Genomic DNA, 27,879 nt, shown 5'->3' with positions numbered 1-27,879 from the left:
TTTCTCTTTGGAGACCCCTAAAAGAGGAAAGACAGTATCACATGGAGTTCACATTTAATTGCATACACTGGGTATCTTTTTGAAAGGCTTACTAGTTTTGATACAGCTCCCAAGCATTAAGAAATGAAACGATCCAGATAACATACCACTTGTGCAAGAAAGACAGTGGTTGTTAAGTCCATTGGTAGAAGAGAGCCTGGTCTGTACAGCACAATGCAAAATGAATATCTGGCAGAATTTTAGCAAATTGATAGGTATGAAATGCTGAGGAAATAAACAGGTGAAAATGTATTATCCAGATTGGCTCTTAGCTTTGATGAAATTCAGCAAATAGCAAACTCTCCACTTAAGCATGTGTTATGAAGATAGAGGCTTGGTGTTTTGCAAAGATAATTTCAGTGTTGAGCACACCTGAATATTCTTAACAGGTGCATTGTAATGTAACAAAAGGGACACGTACAATTACAAATCATTTCCCCAGGGAAAATTAGAGTGCTCCTTATTTTCTTTTCAGTAGCACCTATGAAGTTTGACTTCTTAGAATGGTTTTGCCATAGCATGATTACTATTTTATAAATCACATTGAACAGAGGCATCATTTCTTTGGGATTCTAATTTCAGGTGTTTATGAAAAAAAATTTCACAGTTTGGATGTGAGAAAGGACATGAGGAGACCAAAGACCTGGGATTTTGCTAATCAGAATGAAACAAATGTTGAAAGACTTTTCAAATCTATTATTGGTGGTACTCTGTGACTATGGTGAGTATCGTAAGTATGCTTCATGCTCTCAGTATCGATGAAGAAATGTAAATGTGAGGTTTATATAAATGCATGGCTGTTGATGACCTTGGGGGGGTGGGTGCAGTGGCTACAGTGCAGTACTTTTTAAACTGGGTTCTCTTAAAATTCTGTATTTATTGATTAAAATTTCCCTTTAAATATATTTTAAGTCTTAAAGAATAAAAAACAAGTCGCTTTTATTTAAACAAACTGGAGACAACGTGTTATGTTCTCTTTGACTGATTTCCTAGTACCTCAGTATTATACATTTAAACTCCACTCACACATGTGAAATGATTTTTTTTAATTGGGATTCTCTGTAAGATTTCACACTCCTGGAGAGTTTTGCTGTTAGAATATCTTTGGAGCCGGTCCAAATTTCAGTCCTTGCCAGTTGTATGCCTTAGACGAGGTTCTTGTTGGCATCATGTGACGATAAAATAAGAAAGGCGAGACACCTTGACTGCCTGAGCAAATAGCAGGTGCTCACTATTACTCTTCATCATTCAGTTTGTTTCAACTAAAAATCCAGTTCATTATTCAGAGAGTTTTATACAACTGCTGAACCAGCAGATTCAATAGTATAAAGCTTGCTACTTTTCTTTTGATGATTGCCAAGTATTTCAAAGACTTCTAAGCAGTCCATTGTTTAAGAGTGGAAATTGTTTTCAAATTGATCAAGAAATGTGATCCAAGGGATAGAGAATCCTGGCTTGTGTGGTATCAGGGGAGCATCCACTTAAAAGGACCAGAGTGAGGGGTGCCTGTGTGCCTCAGCCGGTTAAGCGTCTGTCTTTGGCTCAGGTCATGATCCTGGGGTCCTGGGATCGAGCCCCGCATCAGGTTCCCCGCCAATCAGGGAGCCTGCTTCTCCCCCTGCTTGTGTTCTCTCTCTGCCAAATAAATAAATAAAAATCATAAAAAAAATCTTTAAAAAGGACCAGAGTGTACACTGTTCATTTTGTCCAGTGAATCTTCTCCCTCAACCTTTTCTTTTTAAGAAGTTTATTTAAGCAAGAAGATGCTTGATTTGCTGAAAATCAATCTGAGGTTCAATGATCGTAATATCATTTATCCCTCCTTAAAAACAGATCACTCTGCGTATAAGAGCCTCATACAAAACATTATAAAAAGGTCCTGGATTTCGTAATGATAAAGACTTCAGGATTTACCATTTTCACAAAGTCTGCAAGGATGTTTGTCATTGTGGAAAGCAAGTATCTTATTGGGGTATAAGAATAAAAGTTCAACGAGCATAAAACAGAGCATAGAAGTTGAGTGTACCTGATATGTTGCTAATAGAAAAGGAAATATTTTCCTAGATCTGGGTTTTTCCCACTTCTCCATTTGATATTGATCAAAATATACCATTAGCAGTTGTTTTTTAAGCAACATGCTTATATCAAGATATCAGTTACTTAAATATAATAAAGGAAAGGGGAGAACGGAATTGAAAGAGTAGAGAAAACTATACTGTAGGAGCCAGAATGTGGTACACCCACATTGCTATTTTCTAAATGAGGATGTATTCTCGTCTATAAAAGCAGGAATTCTGTAGTGAAGTAGCAAATTCTCTCTTCAGTACACACCCTCTCTCTGAGCTGCTGAAACCCATCAATTGTATCTTTTTTCTCCACTACTGACTGGGCATTTGTGTCTTTTTTTTTTTTTTTAAGATTTTATTTATTTATTTGACAGAGAGAGATCACAAGCAGGCAGAGAGGCAGGCAGAGAGAGAGGAGGAAGCAGGCTCCCTGCTGAGCAGAGAGCCCAATGTGGGGCTCGATCCCAGGACCCTGAGATCATGACCTGAGCGGAAGGCAGCGGCTTAACCCACTGAGCCACCCAGGCCCCTGGGCATGTGTGTCTTTTTCATTGATTGGCTGCCCATCAAATCGGAGTCTGATCTGCGCCCCCCCCCCCTCGCCATTATCCCTATCATCGACCATAGGCTTTGTCAGTTAACTAAGTGATGTGTGGTCTCCATCTTAAAGTACATCAAAAACTGTCCTGCCCCGTGAGATTCAAATTAACCTGACTTTGGTTCTCAGTCTTAACTCCTTCCTTGGGCTGCGGTGAGCGTTAGAGTCTCTTTGGTCGCTGTTTACAAACAGGTGCTGAGTGGGCTCTGAACCAGGCACAGGCTCCCCCAGAATCAGCTACCTTCCTCAGCCTTGACTCATCTCCTCCGAAACGGACTATCTTGCAGCTTCTGTTTTGACTAAAGGAAAAAAAAAAAGAAAAAGAACTTTATTCTATTATGGTTTTCAAGCAGATGATGATCAAACATTTCAGGTCTTTCCAAGTTTCATATATATTATTTCATGTCATCTTAAATAAGAAATGGGTGATGTGATGAGCTATTTAAAAACAAAACAATACCTCTATGTGCCAGTATATCCACATGCTGATTCTAATGATCATTAACTGAATACATGCAAGGGTATATTTAAAGATGACCAGCCCAAGTAACACACTGAGGTTCTTTGGACATATATATGATATAGTATGATATGTGTATATTATGTAAGATAATAATAATAATAAATTAATACTTACACATGTTATTTTTCAAGCCAAAAGAGCCCTGTAGTGTCTTAAATCTAGAAATGTTTCTTACCCTAGCCATGGGCCAGCTGATTGTTGCACTGCCAAATTCTGTCTCCTTTGATATGTATTTGGATAGGGTTCAAAATAGAAACAAGGATTCCTGTGTGTCTGTGTTTTTTCCACTCTTTACTTCAGCTGCTCTGATGTGTCTCTTTTTTAAAAAGATAGGATTGATGTTAACTGAGTGATGCTTGTGGGCTAGAAGTCATCTATCGCATCTAGGCTGGTCTGGGATTCAGTGTAATTAAAACTGCCAAGGACAAGCCTGGGTATGTCATAAACATTCACTCTGTCCCTTGGGCGACCTGTGCAGAATAAAGTGTCAACATTTCTCATCCATCTAAAAATTTCTGCTTTGTACAAACCAACGGCACTGGTTCCATTACTGGTGAAAATGCTTAAGTACTTGTCTTGAATATCAGAAAATGATGACTTTGAAGCATACTTAGGGTCTTCCATTTTAAGGAATCAAGAGCAGTTTTTACGGCATCATTTAAATCAAGTTTTCTCACTTTACTATGTATCCATTTCCTCCAAATTATCTAAACACCAGAATGTGATTTTTTTTTTATTTGAGATAGAGAGTAAGAGAGCGTGCACAAATGGGGTGGGGGGCAGAGGGAGAGGGAGAAGCAGGATCCCCCCTGAGCAGGGAGCCTGATATAGGACTCTATCCCAGGACCTGACCCGAAGGCAGATGCTTAACCAACTGAGCCACACGTGTCCCCAGGATATGATTTTTTTTTAAAGATTTCATTTATTTATTTGACAGACAGAGATCACAAGTAAGCAGAAAGGCAGGTAGAGAGAGAGAAGGAAGCAGACTCCCTGCTGAGCAGAAAGCCCGACGCAGGGCTCGATCCCAGGACCCTGAGATCATGACCTGAGCCGAAGGCAGAGGCTTTAACCCACTGAGCCACCCAGGCACCCCCAAAATATGATTTAAAAAAAAAAGATTTTATTTATTTATTTGACACAGAGAGCACAAGCAGGGGGAGGGGGGCAGCAGGCAGAGGGAGAGGGAGAAACAGGCTCCCCACTGAGCAGAGAGCTCCATGCGAGGCAGGGCCCAGAGCCAAAGGCAGACTCAGCCACCCAGGGGCCCCTAGAATATGCTTTATTTAAAAAGGGGGAAAAAAAAGTTCACTTAAGTGAATTTGCAGATCTAACTTAATTGGCTTAATTAAGCAGTTCATGAATCGGGCAGCGTCCCATCTAGCAAGCATAGATGGCCCGCAGAGCTGTACAAAATGGAAGGTTTTTATAGGAAGGAGGGTGGGGCAAGAAGTTAGTAGCAAAAGAACAGAAAGGAATGTTTCAGGCCAGGATGTCTTCTTTCTGTGTGTTGGGGTGGGGGGGGTTGGGAGGTGGCAGTGAGGTTTTTTTTATCAAGGAGGTAACCTCACCAGTGCAGATCAGGAAATTTGAGATGGACTGTGGCAAGGCCACATTCCCGGGCTAGGTTGAAGCTGTAATTAAGTCCTGGTTTGCTGTCCTGGGGGGCTTGTTTTCTTTTTAACAGATTAAAATGAGAGAAGTGGGGTATGGATTTCCATCTTGAGACCAGTCTGTTGTTGTTCCTGCTATATAGACTGTCCACTGCCAAGGTGTTACACTGTTACATTGCCGAGGTGTTACATTGTTGAGTGGGGTGCATTCAGGGTATTTCTTGTGAGATGTTGCTTTCAATATAACCACTATAGCTGAAGACCAAGGCCCAGAGCCACTTTAGAATGGGAACCGCACGGGGCCCAGCTCCCGGGATCGGCTCACAGCATCATTGCACCTCCTCTTTGGCCGAGGTCAAACTCCTCCTCCTTATGAGCAGAATGCTGTTTTCTTCAATGTCACCGGTGGTGCTGCTCAGAGATATCTTTGTAAAATCGACTCTGACCATTTCGTTTCAGTTCTTGGAGAAGCCGAGCATCTCCTCTTGGGAAAGCCAGGCCATGTAGCGCTAAGCAACAACACGGTGTCTGTGGATTTCCGGCGTTTCGGTGGTGCCAATGGGACGCTGAGGAATGTGTCTGTCCTGTTGCTGGAGGCCAGCACCAATCAGACAGTGACCGCCAAATATCTCCTGACCAACCAGTCCCAGGGCACACTGGAGTTTGAATGCTTCTACTTCAAGGAGGCTGGAGACTACTGGTTCACGATGGCTCCGGAGGTGGCCGACAACGGTACTCAAGTCGGCCACTGGGAGCAAAGAGCCTTTCTCAAGGTTGAATGGCCCGTCTTTCACATTGACTTGAATAGGACGTCCAAGGCAGTGGAAGGCACCTTCCTTGTGGGCCTTTTCACCCATCAGCCACTGTGCTTCTTCCCTGTGGACCAGCCTGACGTCTTGGTGGACGTCATCTTTACCAACAGTCTGCCCGAGGCAAGAACAAGTCCAGGTCAGCCGCTGGAGATCAGAACCAGCAAGAGGACAGAACTCTCTCAAGGTCAGTGGCTTCAGTTTGGCTGTGCGCCTGTGGGGCCGGAAGCCTACGTCACGGTGGTGCTGAAGCTGTTTGGCCGAGACTCGGTCATTACCTCCACAGGACCCATTGACCTGGCCCAGAAATTTGGATACAAACTGGTGATGGCACCAGAACTCACGTGTGAGTCTGGGGTGGAGGTGACAGTCTTGCCCCCACCATGTATCTTTGTCCAAGGAGTGATCACGGTCTTCAAGGAGGCCCCCAGACGCCCTGGGGAAAGGACCATTCAGCTAGCTGAAAACAGCCTGACCTTGGGAGAGAGGAGAACCGTATTCAACTGCACTTTGTTTGACATGGGGAGGAATAAATACTGCTTTGACTTTGGCGTTCCAAGCAGAAGCCATTTTTCCGCCAAGGAGAGGGAGTGCATGTTAATTCAGAGAAACATAGGTTGGTATTGAAATTTTGAAACTTTTTAAATCAAACTGGTGCCTCCATGCAATCAAAATTATTCTTTTGAGTTTCATTGAACTTAATCTTCTGTGAACTGTACCATCATCTTTCTGGTTCACTCCTCATAATATCCTACATGGCCTTATTCTTATCTGAAAAATTAGGAGTCATGGGAAGCAGACCCAGCTCACCGCTTACTTCCCTAGGTCTCAGTTTCCCTGCTAGTGAAACAGGGATAATAGGAGTATCTACCTCTGAGAGTTGTGAGAATTGAATGAAATACGTGCACACAGTTATCAGCATAATGCCTGGCATAGAGGAGGCACCAATAACTTTAGCTTCTATAGCATTTTATCTTAAAAAGTTATATTATTACATCATATGGCAAGTCTGTGGTAGGTATGAACAGAATTCAAAGCTAAATCTCAAATTGTATTTGGTTGACTTCTGGCTTCCTCTCGCTGAGCATGTCTCTTTCCCATTACATCCTTCTTTGCCGGAATGAGTCTCTGTAGAAGTGAGATTTCAAAGCAAGATTTCTACAAACTTCACACTCTACATTCTTTGTGTAATGGCCTATCTAATCACAAAGAAGTGGGGTTATTACAATTCCATCCATGCCCCGGGGCCCTCGTTGCAGTTCTTTTCCTTTTCCTGGGTGCAAGCCTGGTCTTGGCAAGAGATTCATCTGGCAGAAATTGTCTGGTTTGCTTATAGCTTCATCCCTGCTAAGCTCCAGGCCCCCCGAGGGCCCAAGCCTCTGACTGTGTCTGGAACTCCAAGTATTTCTTGCTTCAAATTCACCCACCTCCTCACCTTAGAAGTCCATTTTCTTTGACTCTCTCCGCACCCTCTAGTCATCTCCTGGCTTGCATTTACCTCTCCATCCAGCCTAAATTCCATGGCCCATCCCTATCACGTGTCTCCTATCAAGAGCCTAAACTCCTCTGCCCTCTTTTCCTTCTGATGCTCGATTCCGGCCATCTGCTGGCCACCTTTGGCACACAAGCTGCATGGATGGTCACATCCAGGTAGGTTATGCCTCCCCCTCAGCTGGACCCTCCATGCTGCCTGACCAGTTCTGCTCCTGTTCTCTAGAACAGCTCCCCTCAGACCTCAGCCTCTGCCCCATCTTGACTCTCAGAGCTGAGTTCGTCTCCTGCCACCCACGGCACCTGGCCATCAGGAACGAGCTCCTTCAACCTCCCACCAAAATGTCTGTAAGCCTACAGCCATTGGTCTCCTTTATTGTCACCATGGAAGGAGTGTCACCCCTCCAATGCAAGGTCAGCCTTCCCCTCCACTGTGGATCCCAGTCCCTCTGCTCCTATCGGGAATCCTCTGTTAATCATTATCCCCTCTCTCTCCTCTGTTTCTAACAGTCCTTTTACTGGCTCATGGCCAACAGCCTTGAAGCACCTAAAAATATCTCAGTCCTGTGACATCACCCTGGACCTTTACCTCGCTTACCTCCCACTTCTTGACTATTCCTTCATGGTCTCCCTTGCCGGCCAATTCCACCACCTGGTCTCATCTGTTAACTGCTCACTTCACATCTTAAACAAGATCCTGTTTTTTCACTCTTTTTTTTTTTTTTTAAGATTTTATTTATTTATTAGAGAGAGAGAGAGCACGCGTGCATGAGAGGGGGCAGGGTCAGAGGGAGAAGCAGGATCCCACTGAGCAAGGAGCCTGATGCAGGACTCAGTCTGGGGACTTCAGGATCATGACCTGAGCTGAAGGCAGTCGCTTAACCAACTGAGCCACCCAGATGCCCCTCTTTCTTCACTCTTCATGCACCTGCTAGGTGAGCACCATTCTGAGACTGACCACTCCACGTGGGTATCTCTCCCCAGCATCTAAGTGCTGCTGCATAGCTGCCCCCCTCACATGTCTCTCGGGCATCTCGGAGGAATTAGACTCATCATCTTACCCCCACAACCTGCCCCTCAGTACAGGCCTTCACCACCATTTCATTGTTCAAAGCAGAAGCCCAGAGGTCTTCCTCTTCTTCTTTACCTCCTATAAATAATAAATCACCAAGTCCCATGGGTTTTGGCTCCTTGGTGTCTGAATCTTGGTTTCAACCTCCATCATTCCTTAGCTAACCTATGGCAACAGATTCCTCATTGATTCCGATCCTGCCACTGTCCACCTCACTGTGTCACTGTAGGCAGAGGGATTATTTAAAATTCAGGTCAGCTGAGGCTGCACCTTGCTTAATACTTGTCAGTCGCCAGGGCACCTGGGTGGCTCAGTGGGTTAAGCCTCTGTCTTCAGCTCAGGTCATGGTCTCAGGGTCCTGGGATAGAGCCCCACGTTGGGCTCTCTGCTCAGTGGGGAGCCTGCTTCACCCTCTCCTTCTGCCTACTTGTGTGTCTCTCTGTCTCTCTGTCAAATAAATAAATAAAATCTTTAAAAAAAAGATTTTATTTATTTATTTGACAGACAGAGATCACAAGTAGGCAGAGAGAGGAGGAAGCAGGCTCCATGCTGAGCAGAGAACCTGACATGAGGCTCGATCCCAGGACCCTGGGATTATGACCTGAGCTGAAGGCAGAGGCTTTAACCCACTGAGCCACCCATGCGCCCCTAAATAAATAAAATCTTAAAAAAGAAAATACTTGTCAGTCACCTCACTTGACAGGAGGATGAGAATCCACAGGACCCCTATGGCCAGGCTGCCCAGCCAAAGTCGCCATCTCCACCCGCCTTCGCCTGGTTGACATTAACCTGTCCCCCAAGTCTCCACTTGGGTTACTCTTCCTTGACCCCACACTAGTTAAATTCCCTTGCTGTAAGCCGGCCCAGCATCCTTCATGCCTCTGCCATAACATCGGTTGTTTCTGTCATGGCTTGTTCCAAGTCTTTCTCCCCATGCCCCCCACCCTCAAGCCCACCATCCTCCTGACAGTGGGGGTTGGGGGAGCTCTTTTGGTGTGAAAAGGCTGCTTGTGCTACCATGTAGCTATTTATATTTATTTGACCCACTTAGCCTACCTGCACATGAATAGGTGCTCAATACAGGTTTTATTAAAGTGAAAATCGAACACAAATTTGGCTGCTGCTGGTAGTAGTAAGAGAAATTGTATTAAAGAAATGTAATCATTCAAGATAGATTTGCCTTTTCAAAAGACGTTACTTGTTAGGAGAAGAAAATCTAACTGAATTTAGTGGAAGCAAACCTCAGGAAATAAATAAAGATATTGGGGTCATTGGTTTAAACACATTGGGAGCAGGAGGTCTGCTTTGTGGTTCTCCCAGCTATTGGGGTTTCCACAGATTCTTCTACTTGTCTAAGGAATTGAGTTTTCCCCCCACAGCAGCAGGGACAAGACATGAGAGAGAGGCAGAGTAGAGTGGTTCTTTGTGTTTCCAGGCTGAGGGTGGTGAGGGGTTCCCTATGGCCTGCAGCAACTCGACACAACTGAGCATCAGGGCTGGAAGCAGTGCCTGGAGGGGCTAATGCTCTTGGAGACCCCAGGAGTGTGACCACCCACCCATGGCTCTGACTCCAGCTATCCAGCGACATTTATGCTAGCAACGGGGACCTCAAGGCCTTCTTGTGTTCTAGTCTATGCATTTCTAACTAAATCTTGTTCTCTTCATTTTCCACTTAAATTGACAGTTGACTTTTTTTGGCAAATGGTATCATTCAGGGACCCCAGAGAACCCATCATGACTTGTGTGAACCGCTGCCCCCACTGATTTATTAGTTCCTTTTGAAAATGGAGTAATGTGTTTGATATGTTTGTCTCTTTTTCCAAATATGTCTTCAGACCTTAAGAGAGTATGTAAATAACAACTTAATATATAAATATATAATAGGTTTTATATCATATATATTATGTAATATATATAAAATAGAAAATATATATATTATATATAATAGATGTTGCCACAAATGATTTTTTATGATCTTCATTTATCCTACTTAGTGTGAATGTTTCTACTTTTCTCTGCAGAAATATTAATGTGTTTGGTAATGGGATGCTGCCTGAGATCCTGCCAGGGGAGTGTTAGTAATACAGGATGGTAATATAGGACACAGCACTTAGTATCTTATAAAAATAAATTAAGAAATCCTAAATTCTGAGCACATCTGCCCAAGGGTTTCAGACAGAAGAGTAATTAAATTTAGGATAAAACTTGATAATTAATGATAGAGGGTATAAAGTCATAGTCACATAGTTGTTTTATTTTTAACTTAGTTTTTTTTTGATAAATGAAAAGTATATATATTTAATATATAGTTTCCTTGATAATTTAAATTTTTAGACTATCTTGTTTCTGTACTTAGATGGTCTTATTTTTCCTTCAAAATGACTGACAAGAGCTTTTTACTAAGAACAAGAGAACTATGAACCCTGTCGTTTCCTTTCTATTCACAGGTTGTGTGTTATCTTTAATTGTCTTCCAGAATCTTTTTAAGCTACTTGTCAACTTTGTGAGTTACTTTACCTAAAACTGGAAAACATAATTTTAAAAATTCATATAAGCAGACCCTTAGATGCTTCAATACTCCACGGTTTTCTGAAAGTGAGACAGTAAACCCTTCCAAGAGTTAACTCTTCTTTTGGCATTCCTTAGGAATGTCCTTTCAGGATATGTGACATAATGGGTGTGATCCTCTGACATAATAAAGCTAATGTTTATATAGTGGATTACATTGTACCAGGTGCTGCTCTAAGTGATCTATAAGTATTAATCTGTTTAATCTTCATAAAAACCTTTTGGTTTAGATTTATTATTTTGTCACTTTCATGGGTGAAGAAATGGAGGCACAGAATTACGTAATTTGCCCTAAGTCAATGGTGGTTAAGTGGCTAAACCACTACTGGTGCTTGATTGGCTTTTTCCATTATTCTGTACTGCCTCCCGTACAGTCAACCGTCAACTCATGTATTACACAATATAGAGCTTTTAGAGTGAAAGAAGTTATAGTATTTCCTCCTCATCTCACTGGTTTATCTCGTGCTATCCACTCCTCTTGAGAGACACATAACCCACTTTGGAATCCACTGGCTCAGGCATAAGCATGATTCAGCCAGTATAAGGGAGCCTTTTTTTGTGCACAGAAAATCCGAACTGCTTATCCAGGTGACTTTGCTCCATTTGCTGCTTTTAGTTACTCACTCTTGCCTATAGAAACTTTCCTATAAGCATGTTTTGCTTAGTTGCTTTAGTTTTTGAGCAAATTGTCTTCTAGGTGTGAATATTTCAGGGGCAGTATTCTTTCAGATAGTCTTTTTTTTTTTTTAAGATTTTATTATTATTATTACTATTATTTTTAGCAGAAAGAGAGAGATCACAAATAGGCAGAGAGGCAGGCAGAGAGGGGGAAACAGGCTCCCCGCTGAGCAGTGAGCCCGATGCGGGGCTCAGTCCCAGGGCCCTGAGATCACGACCAGAGCCAAAGGTAGAGACTTAACCCACTGAGCCACACAGGTGCCCCCCCCAACCTTTTTTTTTTTTTTTAAGATTTTATTTATGTATTTGACAGACAGAGATCACAAGTAGGCGGAGAAGCAGGCAGAGAGAGAGGAGGAATCAGGCTCCCTCTTGAGCAGAGAGCCTGATGTGGGGCTTGATTCCAGGACCCTGAGACCATGACCTGAGCCGAAGGCAGAGGCTTAACCCACTGAGCCACCCAGGCGCCCCCTTTCAGATAGTCTTGAGGCATGTAAATAAATCTCCCTTTTCCTATTCCAGACAAATTTTGCTCATTCAGAATTAATATCCTCTATAGTAGCTGAAAGGTATTTATCCTGGCCAAACAGGTTTGTTATGCAGTGTGAGTGCTTGGATGGACATTTAACCAGGGCAAAACAAAACAGCTTTCATTCATGAAGTAAGAGTATTTGGAATATTGGTCATTTGCTCTTCATTTCTAAAAAAGGATGACTACCCACCATTAGCATCGACATGGTGGGAACTGGAGGAGATTATGCTAAGTGATATTTTAAACAGAGAAAGACAATTATCATACGGTTTCACTTATATGTGGAACCTAAGGAATAGCATGGAGGACATTAGGAGAAGGAAAGGAAAAAAGAAGAGGGGGGAATCAGAGTGGGAGACAAGCTATGAGAGACTATGGGCTCTGGGAAACAAACATGGTTTGGGGGTGTTGGGGGATGGTTTAGCCTGATGACGGATATTAAGGTGGGCCCATATTTCAATGAGCACTGGGTGTTATACTCAAACAATGAATTATGGAACACTGCATTAAAAACTAATGAGGAGCGCCTGGGTGGCTCAGTGGGTTAAAGCCTCTGCCTTCGGCTCAGGTCATGATCTCAGGGTCCTGGGATCGAGCCCCGAGTCGGGCTCTCTGCTCAGAGGGGAGCCTGCATCCCTTTCTCTCTCTCTGCCTGCCTCTCTGCCTACTTGTGATCTCTCTCTCTCTCTGTCAAATAAAATAAAATTTAAAAAAATTTTAAAAATAAAAAAAAAAACTAATGAAATACTGTATGGTAACTAATATAATTAAATAAATAAATAAAAATAATAAAATAAAAGATGAACTACAGTTATCTAATGACCTTCCATTTGCTTAGTATTTACCTCAAAGTTATTGGTAGAGGGGTGCCTGGGTGTGGCTCAGTGGGTTAAAGCCTCTGCCTTCGGCTCAGGTCATGATCCCAGGGTCCAGGGATGGAGCCCCGCATCGGGCTCTCTGCTTGGCAAGGAGCCTGCTTCCCCTTCTCTCTCTGCCTGCCTCTCTGCCTACTTGTGATCTCTGTCTGTGAAATAAATAAATAAATAATCTTAAAAAAAAAAAGTTATTGGTAGAAAGCTTCAGGGAACAGATAGAATTACTCAAGGTATTTTTTAAAAATTGCCTTATTAAATTAGTTAATTGCTTTGAGTGATTTCCTTTGTTTCCTGTTCAGTTAATTTCATTTAGAAATAAAAGGGCATAAGGTGTAGCTTAAATGTTTCTTTATTTTTTATTACTGATTGTCCTACAAGTCATGATTTTACTTCCAAAGGAAAAGGGCACAACATTTCAAAATGTAAATTTTGACATTAAGATTCATGCTTTTACTAAAACTTGATTTTTTTTCTGGCCACTACTAATTGGAATTTTTGTTTTTCGGTTGACAACTAACTCTATATATTTATGTAAATTATATTTATGTGAAGTAAACAAGAGTTAAGAAAGAATAACAGAAAGATTCTTAGTATTTACAGTTCTGCCTTTTGTGGTCTTAATATGAACATAAGGATAAACTATGCATTGGCTTAACTTTCAATATAGATTTCTCAGTGGTAGAATTTCCAGTAGATTTTTCAAAAATCAATCACTAAACTTTAACTCATAGAGGCTTTAATATGAGTGTCCCAGAGCTTTGCAAGCATGGGGGGCTTAGTGTCTGAATAGCTCCGAAGCGTAAGGACAAAGTGGACCCATTGTTCTTCCATCTGAGGAGCTGTAGTGTGATCTGAAGACACAGAACCAATATTGTGTTCAGTTGGACCTCTGGATGGAACATAATTACCACACCTCAGTTGATGTTGGTCCAGCATGGTGGTTTGTAATGCTCACACTCCTGTGAAAATCCCAGAGACTTTTAATTGCTATGAAGAACTCATATTCCATGACTCACTCCAAAGATTGCACCACTTGGATTACCTGAGAATGTATTTGCTCTATGTGCTCTCCTTATGTCTTTGTAGTGCTTTCTATATACCTTTGACTGTATCGAGTTTTTGTCCATAAAGCATGAAGAAAGACTTTTATACAGAGGGTGTTTTTGTGCCTAGGGGTGCAATGACTTGAGTCTTGAGGTTGGATGGGTACTGATAGAGAAGGGTCTTAAGATAATTTTTTATAGGGAACTGTTTAATTATTCAATCTGGCAGTGATTCAGTATATTCTTGGAAGAGCTGTTTGCATATGTCAGTCAGTAATAACTGTTCTGGGAGTATTTTGTATGTATTTTGAAGCTCTGCTGTTAGGTGCATCCCCATTTAGCATTGTCAAGTTCCTTGCTTAATTGATCCTTTTATCATTATGTAATGTCTCTCTTTATCCCTGGTAGTATTTCTTCTTCTGCAGTTTACCCTGTCTGATATTAATATAGCTACTCCAGGTTTCTTTTAATTCATGTTCACAGGTATAACTTCTCTCATCTGCTTACTTTTAACCTATTTGTATATTATATTTAAGTTAAGTTTTTTTATTAAAATTTTTTTTAATTGGATATAGTCAACACACAATGTTAACATTCGTTTCAGGTATACAACATAGTGATTTAACTTCTCTATGTATTACGTTAGGCTCACCACAAGTGCACTTACCGTCTGTCACCATACAATCCTGTTACAATATATCATTGACTATCTGGGTAGTTTTATGTCTATTTCATCTATTCTTTGTTTCTTTTTCCTCTTGTTTCTGCCTTCTTTTGTATTAATTGAATATTCAATTTTAAGGTTTATACCTTATATATTTTTTAGTGGCTTATACCTTAAAATATTTTTTAGTGGTTGTCCTAGAGTTTGCAGTATATATCTTTGACTTTTCTTGATCTGCCTTTGAATAATCTACCTTTTCTTGATCTATCTAAGCAATAATATTTTGCTTCACGTGTCATATAAGGACCTTATTAACAGTATATTTCTAACTCATTAATCCCATTCTTTGTGTGATTGTTCTCATAAATTTTACTTTATATATGCTGTGAACACATAATACTAGTTTTCTTTAGTAATTCTATTTTAGACCATTTAAAAATAAGAAAAAAATGAATTTTACCTTTACCTTTATAAATGCCATTTCCAGCACTTTTCAATTCTTTGTACAGATGCAGGGTTTTTGTTCTGGTATCATATTCCTTCTGCCTAAAGGATTTTCTTTTAACATTTCTTCTGGTGAAGATCTCCAGTAATTAATTTTATTCATTTTTGTTTCTCTAAAAAGTCAATTTCTCCTTAATTTTCAGAAGATACTTTCACTAGATATAGAATTCTGGTTTGGTCATTTTTTTCTTTCATTACTTTAGAGTTATTACTCCATCATCCTTGGCTTGCATGACAAGAAGCCTACTATATTTCTAATCTTTATTCTTTTGTATGCAATGTATTTCCACCTTCCACCTCCCTTCCTGCCACAGCCTTCAAAGTTTTCTGGTTTTGGTTTTTAACTATTTAAATATAGTATGTTTAATTTTTGGTATGTTTAATTTATGTTTAATTTTTATTTGGGTTTTTTTTTTTTTTGTATTTATTCTACCCGATGTTTTCTGAGCATCTTGATTTAACTTAGTATCTTTCATTAATTTAGGAGAATTATTGGTCATTATTTGATTCTCTTTTTTTCTTCTGGGATTCTAATAACATGGATGATAGCCTCTTTGATATTGCCTTTCAGCTCTTGGGTATTCTATTCTTTTTTATCCACTCTTTCTTTTTGATCTTTGTGTCTCAGTCTGAGTGATTTCTCCTGATCTATATTCAAATTTACTCTTTATTTCCTTAGCTGCGTTGAGTCTACTGATGAGCGTACTCTTAGAAAGCATTCTTCATCCTTGTTACCATGTTTTTCACTTCTAGCATTCCATTTGCCTCTTCTCAATTTACAAATCTCTAATGAAATTTTTCATCTGTTCATCTTGCCAACCTTTTCCACTAAAGTCTTTAATATTCATCATAGCTATAATAATATTAATCAAGCTATTATAAGTTCTCTCTCTGATATTTCCAATATCTGGGTCACATTAGAAGCTGGTTTCTTGATTACTTTATCTCTTGATAGTTTTTTTTCCTTGCTTCTTTGTCTCATAATTTTTGGTTGAAAGTTGGATATTTTAATTTAGAACTGTAGACACCAATAAATAGTATTTGTGTGAGGAAATGGGCATACCCTGTTTTTGCTAGGCCTTTAGTGTGGGGATTGGGTCAATGTACTAAGGAATTAAGCTGTGTTTGGGGTTTTGCTGTTGATATGGCCATCCTCGGGACATGACAGAGTTTAGAATTTTCTAATGTTCCTTTGCAGTTAGAGTAGGAGTTGGCTTACCAGAGGATTTTCCTCCATGCTTCTGTTGCACCCTCAATTGAGGCTTGAGCCTGCACATAAGAGAGGTTTTCACCTGTCACTCTTGCCCTTGTGCTAGCAGTAGGTTGTTGTTATTGATACTTGGAAATTACTAGCATGCTGCAGGGTAGGCGTTGTGTGATGGGAGGTAGAGAGCTTTTTCTTGTTCCAGTTCATCCTTAGTCTTAGACAAATGCTGTGCCCCTGAGTCTCAGAGATGGGGCCTTCTTGATGATCTTGCCCCTCTCCAGTGATAGAAGCTCTCTAATAGTCTGGCCCCTGTATATTTTTTTGCTCCTTCTAGGGGTGAAGGATTTCCTTCTTTTTCCATTCCTTAGAAGTACTATATCTCAACTGGTACTCTCAGAATGACAGGGCTTCTGCTTTGTCCCCAGTGGTTGAGGCTCTTGTTGGGAGAGCAGATGGGGAGAAGGATCCAGGTAAGGTTTGTGTGTTTCCCACAGTGCCACTCCTTCCAGCCTTAGACCTCCACCACAAGGGAGGCTTTCTCTGGTCTTGCACCTACCCTCAGTCCTTCTTGTGAGCATTTGGTGAGATCCATGAAGAAGAGCCTGCAAGTGGGTACAAATTCCCATTGGGTTTGTGGCTCCCAGGGCTTTTGTATTCTCATGCTAGCCCACACTGGGCTTCTAGCAGTTCATTATATTTTTAGATGACTTCTCACCAGCTTGTATGAGGCCTGGTGTCTACCCCAGGAAGCTGGGTTTGCATCCTGTCTTTCCTTAGAGGAGCCTGACTTTCCTAACATTTCAGGCCATTTGGTTGCCCTGTGAGCTTTGCTCTAGGATAGGTTCCAAAAGGTTAATATTTTGTAAATTATACAGCTTTCTTTTGTTTTAAGGCTTATTAAACACTCTTCCCAGCTTTCCACATCTTTGGGCATGTTTTTATTTACTGACTTGAAGGCCTGAGACTTGAGTTTGCTGCTTCATTTGGGTGCAGTTAAATTCTGATTCTCAAATGAACTAGCATTAAAAGCATGGCTAATGTCCTTGCAGAAACTTGGGGACTGTGGCAGCCGTGGAGCCAATGTAGTACCACGTGTGGGGATGGTGTCAGAGAGCGACGCCGCGTGTGCCTGACTTCCTTCCCCTCCAGACCTGGCTGCCCTGGAATGTCCTCGGAGACCTCCCTGTGTTCCCTGGAGGAGTGTGCTGGTAGGTACCTTCTTTCTTTGGGAATTTTTCCCCAGAGGGACTGTTGAACCTATGCCCGCCTGAAAATCAGCAACCTGAATTCACTGACATTCTCTTAGTACTACTGGCTTTACCAAGACTGTGTTCATTAGTGTGTCTCTGACTGGGAGTATCTCGTCAGTGAGATGACAGGGGATTGACCAATGTGGAAGATAAGGCAACGAGAGGCAAATTATCTAAATTAAAGATTCAGACATATGAAAACATTTTTAAAAATACAAGAACAGGGGGATGATCATTTCTTCCCAAGATATTTTTGGTTTTCTTTTTGTTTTCTTATTTATCCTTCCTTTACTTCTCCACACCAAAATTGCAGAAGAACATATCATCTCAGAGAAGCCTGAGGGGACTACGTAGTCCATTATTTGTCAAAATGGGGCAAGTCACCCCGTCTTACCTTCTGAAGGCCCTATGTTTACTACCCCTACCTAGGAGGAGAAGGTGGGGAGATTTCTTCTCGTCATCACCTAGAAAGTGGCCTTTCCTTCATCCTTTCAACATCTTGAAGGCACTCAGTAGGTGCTCCATGAGTATTTGATGTAAATGGTTTATAGATGTGATGCTGATATGGCTTAGTTTGGTTTGCTTCAGCTTATGGAGTTGAATTCCATTCTTCTGCTACAGGTCACAGTAATAAGAATCCTTGCTCTTCCCACATACCATCTCACCAACTGATCTATAGCCAGTCCCTGCACTTAATTTGCTGGCCTTTGCTCTGTTCCTGACCCTAAGATAAAGTCTTCTGTCACTTCTTCCACTCTCTAATTCGAGGTTAGAAAACCGTACCTAGTTCCTTGTCCGTTGGGGTCTGGAGGAGTCAGATGTTTTTTTGTGTTTGGATCTCAGAGCATCTTTTAGCCAAAACTACCTGGCAGCAACATCTTGGCCAGTGTCCCTGCCTGTGGCCTAAGAAATTCATTCTTTCTAGCTCATTTTTCCAGCCAGTGCTGTAGGCCTTGTTCCCTTCATTCCAGCATCCTGAGGGTGTTCCTCCTTCTGCTTTTCATCAGACTTAGGCTCTTCTGCTAGCCCTCAGTCTGCCCTGCTTCTTTCATAATCCCTTGGCCACACCCTGAATCTATTCTTTCTCTGGTTATAGCTCATATTATTTTCTAAGGCTCTCTTCTCCATCTACTCTTTGTTCATAAGTCTCCCTCACTTTCACAGCTCCTTTCTTGGGTATAACTACCTTCAAATACAACCATTCCTCTCAATTCTGGGATGTCGTGTTGTGTTAAGATATTCCATCTAGGGCACTTGGGTGGCTCAGTTGGTTAACCATCCGTCTGCCTTCAGCTCCGGTCCTGATCTCAGGATCCTGGGATTGAGTCCCACATCGGGCTCCCTGGTCAGCAGGGAGTTTGCTTCTCCCTCTGCATCCCCTGCCCCCATTTGAGCTTTCTCTCTCTCAAAAATAAATAAAATCTTTAAAAAAAGATATTCCATCTAGAGTTCCATAATGAATGAATGAATGAATGAATGAATGAATGCAACTGAATTTGGTCAATTGTCACTGACTTCTACTGTATTTTAGAAATGACAACAATATCAATCTTTTTTTTTTTTTTAAGATTTTATTAATTTGACAGAGATCACAAGTAGGCAGAGAGGCAGGCAGAGAGAGAGAGAGAGAGGAGGAAGCAGGCTCCCTGCCGAGCAGAAAGCCCGATGTGGGGCTCGATCCCAGGACCCTGGAATCATGACCCGAGCCGAAGGCGAGGCTTTAACCGACTGAGCCACCCAGGCGCCCCCAATATCAATCTTTTAATGACCAACTGCTATGTGCTAGCACTTTAAATACATTATCTCACTTATTTGGGATGCTGTAGCATAGAGAGGGTAACTGACCTGCCCAATATCAACAAGCTAGAAAGCAGAGGACTAGATCTGACCCATACTAAGCTACCTGTCTTGAATATCTTGCCTTTCTACACAGGCCAGTTTAATTTTCTGGAAGCATCCACACCCTAGAATTAATAATCATTTTTGAGGATATGTGAAATTATTTCATGTTCTGATGTCCTAATTCTTTAATACTCATTGGGAACTAGAAAGTTATATATTATAAATTAGCAAAAGGTTAAGTGCTATAGGCATGCCTACTTCTAATGTAAGTGGTCCTTAGAGTAATGTTTACATGGATAAAAATGATCATTTCTTCCAAGTGTTCTTCTCCCTATTTAATCTATTTCACACTGTTTGGAAATGTTAAAATCTGTTCTCAGTCTGCTTAGCATCAAGAAAGCTCCTTTACTTCAGGTGAAGGAGGGAGTCGATGAAGCAGAGAGGGCTAAGGTCAGCAGCTCTCGGGCTTTTCTCCAGCCATGTTTTGAGGAGCCAGCCCCAGTGAAGGCTAACAGCTAAGTAAAGAGGTCCATCATGCATTGCTGCTCCCCATGGACATAAGCCACCACTGCACACGGAAGAAGTGACAAGTCAGGAAACAAATCTTTCCCCATCCAACGGTGTTCACTTGGTTGCAAGTTGGAAGTTTTGTTTGTCTTTGAAAGAATGTCTGCATCAAGTTCTATGTTAGTTTGACCGTCTTATTCAAACAGGAGTGGGAGAATCCATCGCCATTACGCCCACGTTCCATCCGGTGGGATATCAATCATTTTGCTATTCCCTTTTTAAATGAATTAACCTAACATTTATTGGATACCAACTGTGTGTAAGTTATTGCGACTGGGGCTAGGAATATCTAGATAAGACATGTTCCTGTCTGGAAGGTGCTTATGACATAGTTGCTCAGCAGGCATGTAAAAAGGCATAATATACAGTACATTGTAGAGCCTGCAGTGAGAAAGGTATCCACAGCTTGCTCAGGAAACTTGCAGGGGTGAAAATTCATGCTGGGAACACCTCCTTTCTTGGAGGTGGTGATATTTGAGCTAAAGTGTGAAAGCAGAATAGGTGCCACCTAGGTGAGCTAAGTGAGAAAGGGAACTTCAGCAAAGGGAGCCATGGATAAAAGCACAGAAGAAGATGGCACATTAAGAGACCCCGAGAACTGAAATTAATGTGTCTAGAGCATAGTGTGCCAGGAGGGAGTGGTAAGAAATGAACCTGAGCAGGTGGCAGGAGTCAGATCCTGAGGGGCCTTGAAGGTTTGGCCTGTATTTCAGAGGGATGCCTCTCAGCTGTAGTGTGGAGAATACATCGGAAGGGCTAGGAGTAGCAGCAGCAAGGCCATTAAGTTTTTCAGCAACCCAGTGAAAAATGAATGGCCGTAGGGATGCAGAGGAGACAAGAACTCAAAGACTCTGGATATGGTGAGTGATGAAGAGGGAAGAATCAAAGTTGAAAACCAGGATTCTAGTACTGACAACTGCGTGGACACCTGTGCCATTTCCTTGAGATTGGATATATTGGATGAGGCACAGATTCTGGGGGAAAATTGATGAGTCTTGGGCATGTGGAGGTGAAGGTGTTGGTAGGACATCATTGGAGAGAGCAGAGCTAATGGACCCAGGTTGAGATCTAGATCTCCTTGCTTCAAATTCCTGTTCTTCTCTCCAAAGGAGTACTATCATTGAAACCAAGAAGAGAAAAAGTCAGAGGAAGTGTTGGGCAGTAGCCTATACTGCAGAGGTCAAGGAATATCCAGACAAAACTTCTTTGAATTTAGCTATTAGGTTATTAATGACATTAGCAGAAGCCATTTCACTGGAATCCTGGAGGCAGGTTGCAGGACTCAGAGGTGATGTGGAAGCAGTAAGTCAGCAAATTTTCTAGCTTGTTTCTAGCTTTCTAGCTTGTTGATATTGGGCAGGTCAGCTTTTTTTGTAAGCTTGGCTAGGAAGACCAGGAACAAGATATGAGAGTTCTAGAAATTTCTTCTTAAAGTAAGAAGAGCTTGAACATGTTTATGTGGAGCTGCATAGAGGAGAAGCTGGAGATAATTGGTACAGAGCGTTGATCCCCCGGAGAAGGGTGACCTAGAGAGCACTTGGTAGACTTGCCTTTGTAGGAAGATACTTCTCCACTAATTCCATAGGGAAAGAAGTGAATAGAAGTGTGGCTGATCCTAAGTTTATTGGGGAGAAGACAGCAGAAGGAGCTGGGGGAGGGGTACACTTGCCTGATAGCTTCTGTTTTTTTTCGTGATCTAGTGGAATTCTGAGGAAGAGGGTATGTAGGGTGCTTGGGGAAAGTGGTGAAACCTGTAGGGGATGGAAGCGAGTTGCTTAGGAACCCATTTAACGATTTGCAGGTGGTCAGGTTTGGGGGCTGTCAGTATATAGAGGTGCTGGCCTGCATGGGTATATTATTTTCTCCACCAGGGCTCAGGGCCTGGGTGCAGCAGCTAATAATTCACATGTCTTGTTAATCTAGGGATGGACTTTTGGTATAGAGCAGGGAAAGGGGTATGTCTCAGTACTAGAGGTCAGACAGTTGAGCTTATTGGCAGGAGAATGGTTTGTGTGATGGATCGTGAGTGTGGGGTAAGTGTAATAATGATGAGTAAGTGAGAGGGGAGGATACTGCTCAAAAGTGAGCTATGAAGTTTAAGATTTTGGAAGAGGAGCAGTTGCAGACAATGGGAAGGTATGATATGTTGAATGGACAGTGACGTTGCCCAGATAGGCCTTGCTAGGGGATGATGAGGAAGACTGAGACCTGGGTGCTAGAGACTGATGGCTGCCATGAGGTTGGGAGATGACAGTATTGAGAGGGGAGTAGGTGGATGGTTTGAGTAGATGGCATGGGTATTAAAAGAGTAGAAGACACCTTGGATATTACCCTTAGTGACATATTTATGGATATATTTTTCCTCAGGGAAGGGAAACGAATGCAAAAATAAACAATTGGGACTGCACCCAAAGAAAAAGTTTTTGCATAGCAGAGGAAACCGCCAACAACACAAAAGGGCAACCTACTGATTGGAAGAAGATACTTGCAAATGATATGTCCAGTAAGGGGTTAATATCCAAAAAATATAAAGAACTTTTCCAACTCAACACCACACAAGCAATCCAATTAAAAATGGGTGGAGGATATGAGTAGATGGTTTTCCAGAGAAGACATAGAGATGGCCAACAGGCCCATGCAAAGATGTTCAGCATCACTAATCATCAGGGAAGTGCAAATAAAAATGGCGATGAGATATCACCCTCACAGTAGTCAGAATGGCCAGTATGAAAAAGACAAGAAATTATAAGTGTTGGTGAGGATGTAGAGAAAAGAGAACCCTCGTGCACTGTTGGTGGGAATGTAAATTGGTGCAACCACTGCAGAAAATAGCATGGAAGTTCTTCAAAAAATTAAAAATGGAAATACCATATGATCTAGTAATCCATGTCTGGCTGTTTACCCCCAAAATGAAAACACTAATCCTAAAAGATATATGCACCCGTATGCTTATTGCAGCATCATTTACAATAGCCAAGCTGTGGAAGCAACCCAAGTGCCCATCAATAGCTGAATGGATAAAGAAGAGATGATGTAAATAGACAATGGAATATTGCCCAGCCATAAAAAGGATGAGACCTTGTCATGTGCCACAACATAGATGGACCTAGAGGGTATTATGAAGTAAGTCAGAAAGAGAAAGACAAATACCATATAATTTCATTTATTTGTGGAATCTAAAAACAAAGCAAAACAAATAAAAAACAGACTCTTAAACACAGAGAATAAACTGGTGGTTGCCTGAATGAAGTGGGTGGGTTGGATGGGCAAAATAAAGGAGATTAGGAAGGACAAACTTATAGTTACAGAATAAGTAAGTCATGGAGATGCAGTATATATAGACAGATAAATTTTTTTAAAGAATTAATTAAAATTAAGATTAATTAAAAGAATTTTTATATGGAGGTGAAAGAGTTAGTTGAAAATGGCAATCAGGAATGGGGAGAGTGAGGAACTGTCCCTGCTGCTGGTCCTGTTTGCTTAGAAACAAAGTATGTGTCACAGCTTCCACCCAAGAGGGTAGGCAATGGGAGGTCATGGTCATGGACATGACACAGAGGACTGGTGCTGGTAAGACTGTGCAGGCAGGTGGCTGGAAGGGCTTGCAAGGTGGACAGTGACAAGGAGGAAAGAGGGGAGGGTGGTAGCATTAGCCAGTCTCAGGTTCCCAGGTGTTTCAGTGGCAGGACAGGCTGGATCCCGGGTGGCAACTGAGGCTTAATGAGACATTTTGATGACCCTGGACAAGCCAGTTGGAGAAAGCAGGGAAGAAAAAAAACAAATCAATCAACGGTCCCATGGAAGGAAGCAAGGGGATTGGACAGCTGGAAACAGACTGAGAAACAGAGGCTTCAACCCTCAGGAAATACAGTTCCTGGTTATTAAATGTGAGTTGCATTACATTGCCTAAAGACTGATTTTCACCTATTAATTTCCCAAGATATAAAATTTAGGTACGACCTATCTGAATTACTTTGCATGTCAGGTTTTATACTTGGTAGAATTTCCCGCTGTGCATCTCAAAGTACATTGAACTATAGCTATCCAGGGTTCCAGGGTTTACCTTATCTTAAGCGAAAACCTTGATTTTACCAGGAATCTTTCCTTATGCTGCTGCTTGGTGGAACGTTTGAGACACATTGTCAGCAGGAGCTGGCAAGCCCAGGGGTCACCCCGATCGTGGTTTATCTGCTCACCTCCTCTCTGTGGGTCCTGTGTTCTGGTCTGCTTTAAGCTGCCAGCAGGGACGAGTGCCTAAGGCCAGAAATCCGAGTCCCTGTTCATTCTTTCTAGAACTGCCAGAGCATCAGAGCCAGCTGCTCCCAGCCGTAAAACCACGAGGAGCCCTGCTAGAGAATACCCATCTGTTCTTTCTTTCCTCGTAGCTCTCCAGCCATCCAGCGCGTCTCCTCTTCAGCCTCAGGGCCCCGGGAAGTCCAACAACGTCGTGACGGTCACGGGCATTTCCCTGTGCTTGTTCATCATCCTCGCCACGGTGCTCATCACGCTGTGGCGGAAGTTCGGCCGCGCCCCCAAATGCAGCACCCCGGCTCGCCACAGCTCCATCCACTCCCCCAGCTTCCGGAAGAACTCCGACGAGGAGAACATCTGCGAGCTGAGCGAGCAGCGCGGGAGCTTCTCGGACGGGGGCGACGGGCTGGTGGGGGGCCCCAGGGACGCAGGCATCCCCCTGACCTACAGGCGCGGTGGGCCGCTGTCCGCGGAGGACGACGCCTCGGGCAGTGAGAGCGTGCAGTCCAACGCACAGAAGATCATCCCTCCGCTGTTCAGCTACCGCCTCGCCCAGCAGCAGCTCAAGGAGATGAAGAAGAAGGGCCTGACGGAAACCACCAAGGTGTACCACGTGTCTCAGAGTCCCCTGACCGACACGGCCATCGACGCGGCCGCTGTCCCCCCCTTGGACCTGGAGGGCCCCGAGGAGGCTGTGGCCAACAAGTTCCGGCTCAAATCCCCATTTCTGGAGCAGCCGGTGGTGGGGGTAGCGGCCAGGCCCCCCTCCAGGCGGGACCTTCCGGTCTGTGCCGCCAGCTGTGCGGTCAGCCCCAGCCAGACCGTGATCCGCAAGTCCGCCCTGAGGCACGCGGGCGGCAGAGGGGCGCTGCCAGAGAGGAGCCACCCCAGGGGCTCCCACTTCAGGAGGACCGCGAGCTTCCATGAAGCCAGGCAGGCCCGGCCGTTCCGGGAGCGGAGCATGTCCACCCTGACCCCACGGCAGGCCCCGGCCTACAGTTCCAGGACGCAGACCTGGGACCAGGCGGAAGAGCGATCTCGGCCTCAGAGTCGAGGTGCTGCCCCGTCCCCTGAGAAACCGGACCATTTCCACGGGGCAGGTACAACCAGAGGCCCATTAAGCCCTCCCCCTAAATCCTACAGCCTGGGGCAGCCCGCGAGGAAACCAGACCTGGGGGATTACCAGGCAGGATTCATGGCGGGCGGTGAGAGAACGGAGCTGCACAGAGCCCGGAGGGGCCCGTCCCCCAGTCACAGGAGTGTCTCGAGGAAGCAGCCTTCTCCCACGGCCCCCAAAGAGAGCTACCAGAGGGTGAGCCCTCTGAGCCCTTCTCAGTGTAGGAAAGACAAGTGTCAGAGCTTCCCAGCCCAGCCTGAGTTCGCCTTCTATGACAATACGTCATTCGGCCTCACCGAGGCAGAGCAGAGGATGCTGGACCTCCCAGGCTATTTTGGGTCGAATGAAGAGGATGAAACCACAAGTACACTCAGCGTGGAGAAGCTGGTCATCTAGACCCAGATCAGCCTGGGACTTCACACAACTGGGGTCCTTTGCCTGGCTCCTGGTATCAGTGGCTCACAGTGTTCTATGGACTGTATGATGTAGCTTATTTGTACATTAGGATGGGGGGGTAACTCAAGTGTTCATATGTGTTTTAATTCATAAGGAAGAAGTTACTTAGCCTGAACTTTTCCCTTTGTTATCCTAGTTCCCTTGGTTTATTACTAATAAGTACAATAATAAAATTTAAACAAGAGTGAAATAGGGCTCAGTCTCTCATGTGGATACGAAAGAGGGCAAATGTGAATTTAAGCATGAAGTGCTTTGAACACTTTCTGGGCAGTGTCCAACATGAAGTAAATTTGGGAGTCTCCACAACGGTAAGGGCTGGAACAAAGTTAACTTGCCAACAGAGCTCTGGATTATAATTTATTAAGTTATAAATACTTAAGAATTTGACTCCTACAGGGTCAGTACCGAATGGCTTTCATGTTTAGCTGAAAGGCTGATGATATTCCAGGAGAACTTTCATGCCGGAGTTGGGTGATATCTTCTAATTTTTTTATGCAACAAAGAGTTCTAGTGCCTTGACACAAAATTATGTGAGTTAATTCAGTTTTGGAGAAATAATAAGAAGCTGATTGTTCAGGTAGTGAGTTAACTGAAGACCTAGCCATATACTCATCATTGTTTGGTGCAAAAAGTGTACATTTTAGAAAGGAAAGTATTATCTCCTGAGAGAATCAAATAGAACATGGGCAGTGGATGCTGGCAAAGACACTTCCTGGCACTAGGATGGTGACTATGCGTTCCTGGATCAGACTGGCAGCCAAGACCCTAGAGGGTGTCATCTTGAAACCAGTGTGTTTATGTTTCTAAAGATGACTTTATCATGTTACTCAGACAGTATGGAAAGCAGGTAGACCAGATTGTGATTTTATCGCTAAGTTTTTTAATTGAAAGTATGAAGTAAAGAAGGAACAGAGAAAATAATTCTTTTAGAAACAAATCTTTTGCTTTCCCGTGTGCCTACCACATTTTCCAGGTGAAGAATTTAACACTCAGGGAGGGGAATTAACTCCTGCAGGGATATCTGGATGAACATGGACTCACATTTTTATTCTAATAACCTTTTCCTTTGTACAATGCCATCGCAGCCTTTACAAGTCTTCTCTAACAGCAGGGACTTCAGGAGAAAGCTGGCCCTTTTAGCAAGAAGTCACAGAAAGATGCCTTTACTGGATTTTCCTGAAGGAAGGAAGCTTTCTGCTGCTGGATGTTAGGACTGGTCTTGCAACTTGCTTTATTTGGAAGTGAGGGCTAAACAAGGACCTAAAGGCTGGGCTCTTTCCTTGCAGTCTGGCATCAGGTACCCTGTGAGCACTCTTCAATCTGGTGTACTTCCTTTCAGCTCTTGAACCTAATGCCTTATCTGCCTAAGCTTGGGTAGCTGCCCTTTCCTTCTTTGTTCACCATGACCTCTCTAGCTGCCACACCCACCTTGCCTTTTACATTGTTTTTCTTCTTCCTTTTAGAATTTATCAGGATGTCAGCCTGCTAGTGAGGTTTCAGGGACTGTTGGAGAGAGTGGAATTAGGTGGGACAAAAAAGAATCATAAATGCAAATACTGTACCTTTTAAAGTTTCTCTTACATTGTTGTATTACCACTTCATTTGTGCCATTGTTCAAAATTAAAACATACTTCCTTTGGGAAATGCCTTAATAATAACTATCTACCTTTCAGGAACAGGAGGAGTAGATTATTCAGTGGTATCTGACAGCTGTTATGTGCTGATGCAAAGAAGAGGAAACCAGACTTCTTAATCTACACTTTCTTGGTTTACCATGTTAGAAAGCTTTGTTCTCTTTCCAAGTTCACAGACTTGCATGCCAACTTTTGAGGACAGAGGATACATGCTCACTTGTTCCACACTTCACAGTGAATTTCCCTACAGTGTCAGACTAAGACCAAAACAGCTTCAAGGAAGGTGAAAATTAGAGAAAAATGCTATGAATGGAAAGATTTTCTATTAAATCATGTTCTTCCCCAGTATATCATGCATCTAAATTAGTATAACAGTGAATTAATATCAGTGTACAACCTGTTCACCATCTACCTAGCAGTTTTCTGTGGCTCTAATCAAGAGGCAATCTCTACAATTCAGTTAATCTAATTTGTCTCTGA

General features: G+C 42.8%; 1 protein-coding gene across 2 annotated transcripts; it reads left to right on the top strand.

The window, feature by feature from the left end:
• Window positions 1-679: 679 nt before the first annotated feature.
• On the top strand, window positions 680-25,955 carry LOC111147081 (thrombospondin type 1 domain containing 1). Of its 2 annotated transcripts, XM_022502964.1 has the most exons (4): window positions 680-760; window positions 5,299-6,264; window positions 17,332-17,490; window positions 24,327-25,955. In XM_022502964.1, exons 1-4 carry the CDS (start codon window positions 703-705, stop codon window positions 25,703-25,705), a joined length of 2,562 nt encoding a protein of 853 aa, XP_022358672.1. In that variant the 5' UTR covers window positions 680-702; the 3' UTR covers window positions 25,706-25,955. The 2 variants fall into 2 exon arrangements, with proteins under 2 accessions (XP_022358672.1, XP_022358673.1); XM_022502965.1 differs by lacking the exon at window positions 17,332-17,490.
• Window positions 25,956-27,879: the final 1,924 nt, after the last annotated feature.

This window comes from Enhydra lutris, unplaced genomic scaffold (assembly GCF_002288905.1).
Source record: "Enhydra lutris kenyoni isolate GAN:26980312 unplaced genomic scaffold, ASM228890v2 scaffoldscaffold15, whole genome shotgun sequence".
NCBI lineage: Eukaryota > Metazoa > Chordata > Mammalia > Carnivora > Mustelidae > Enhydra > Enhydra lutris.
The sequence above is the reverse complement of the archived record's forward strand: the minus strand, read 5'-3'. Positions and strand labels throughout refer to the sequence as shown.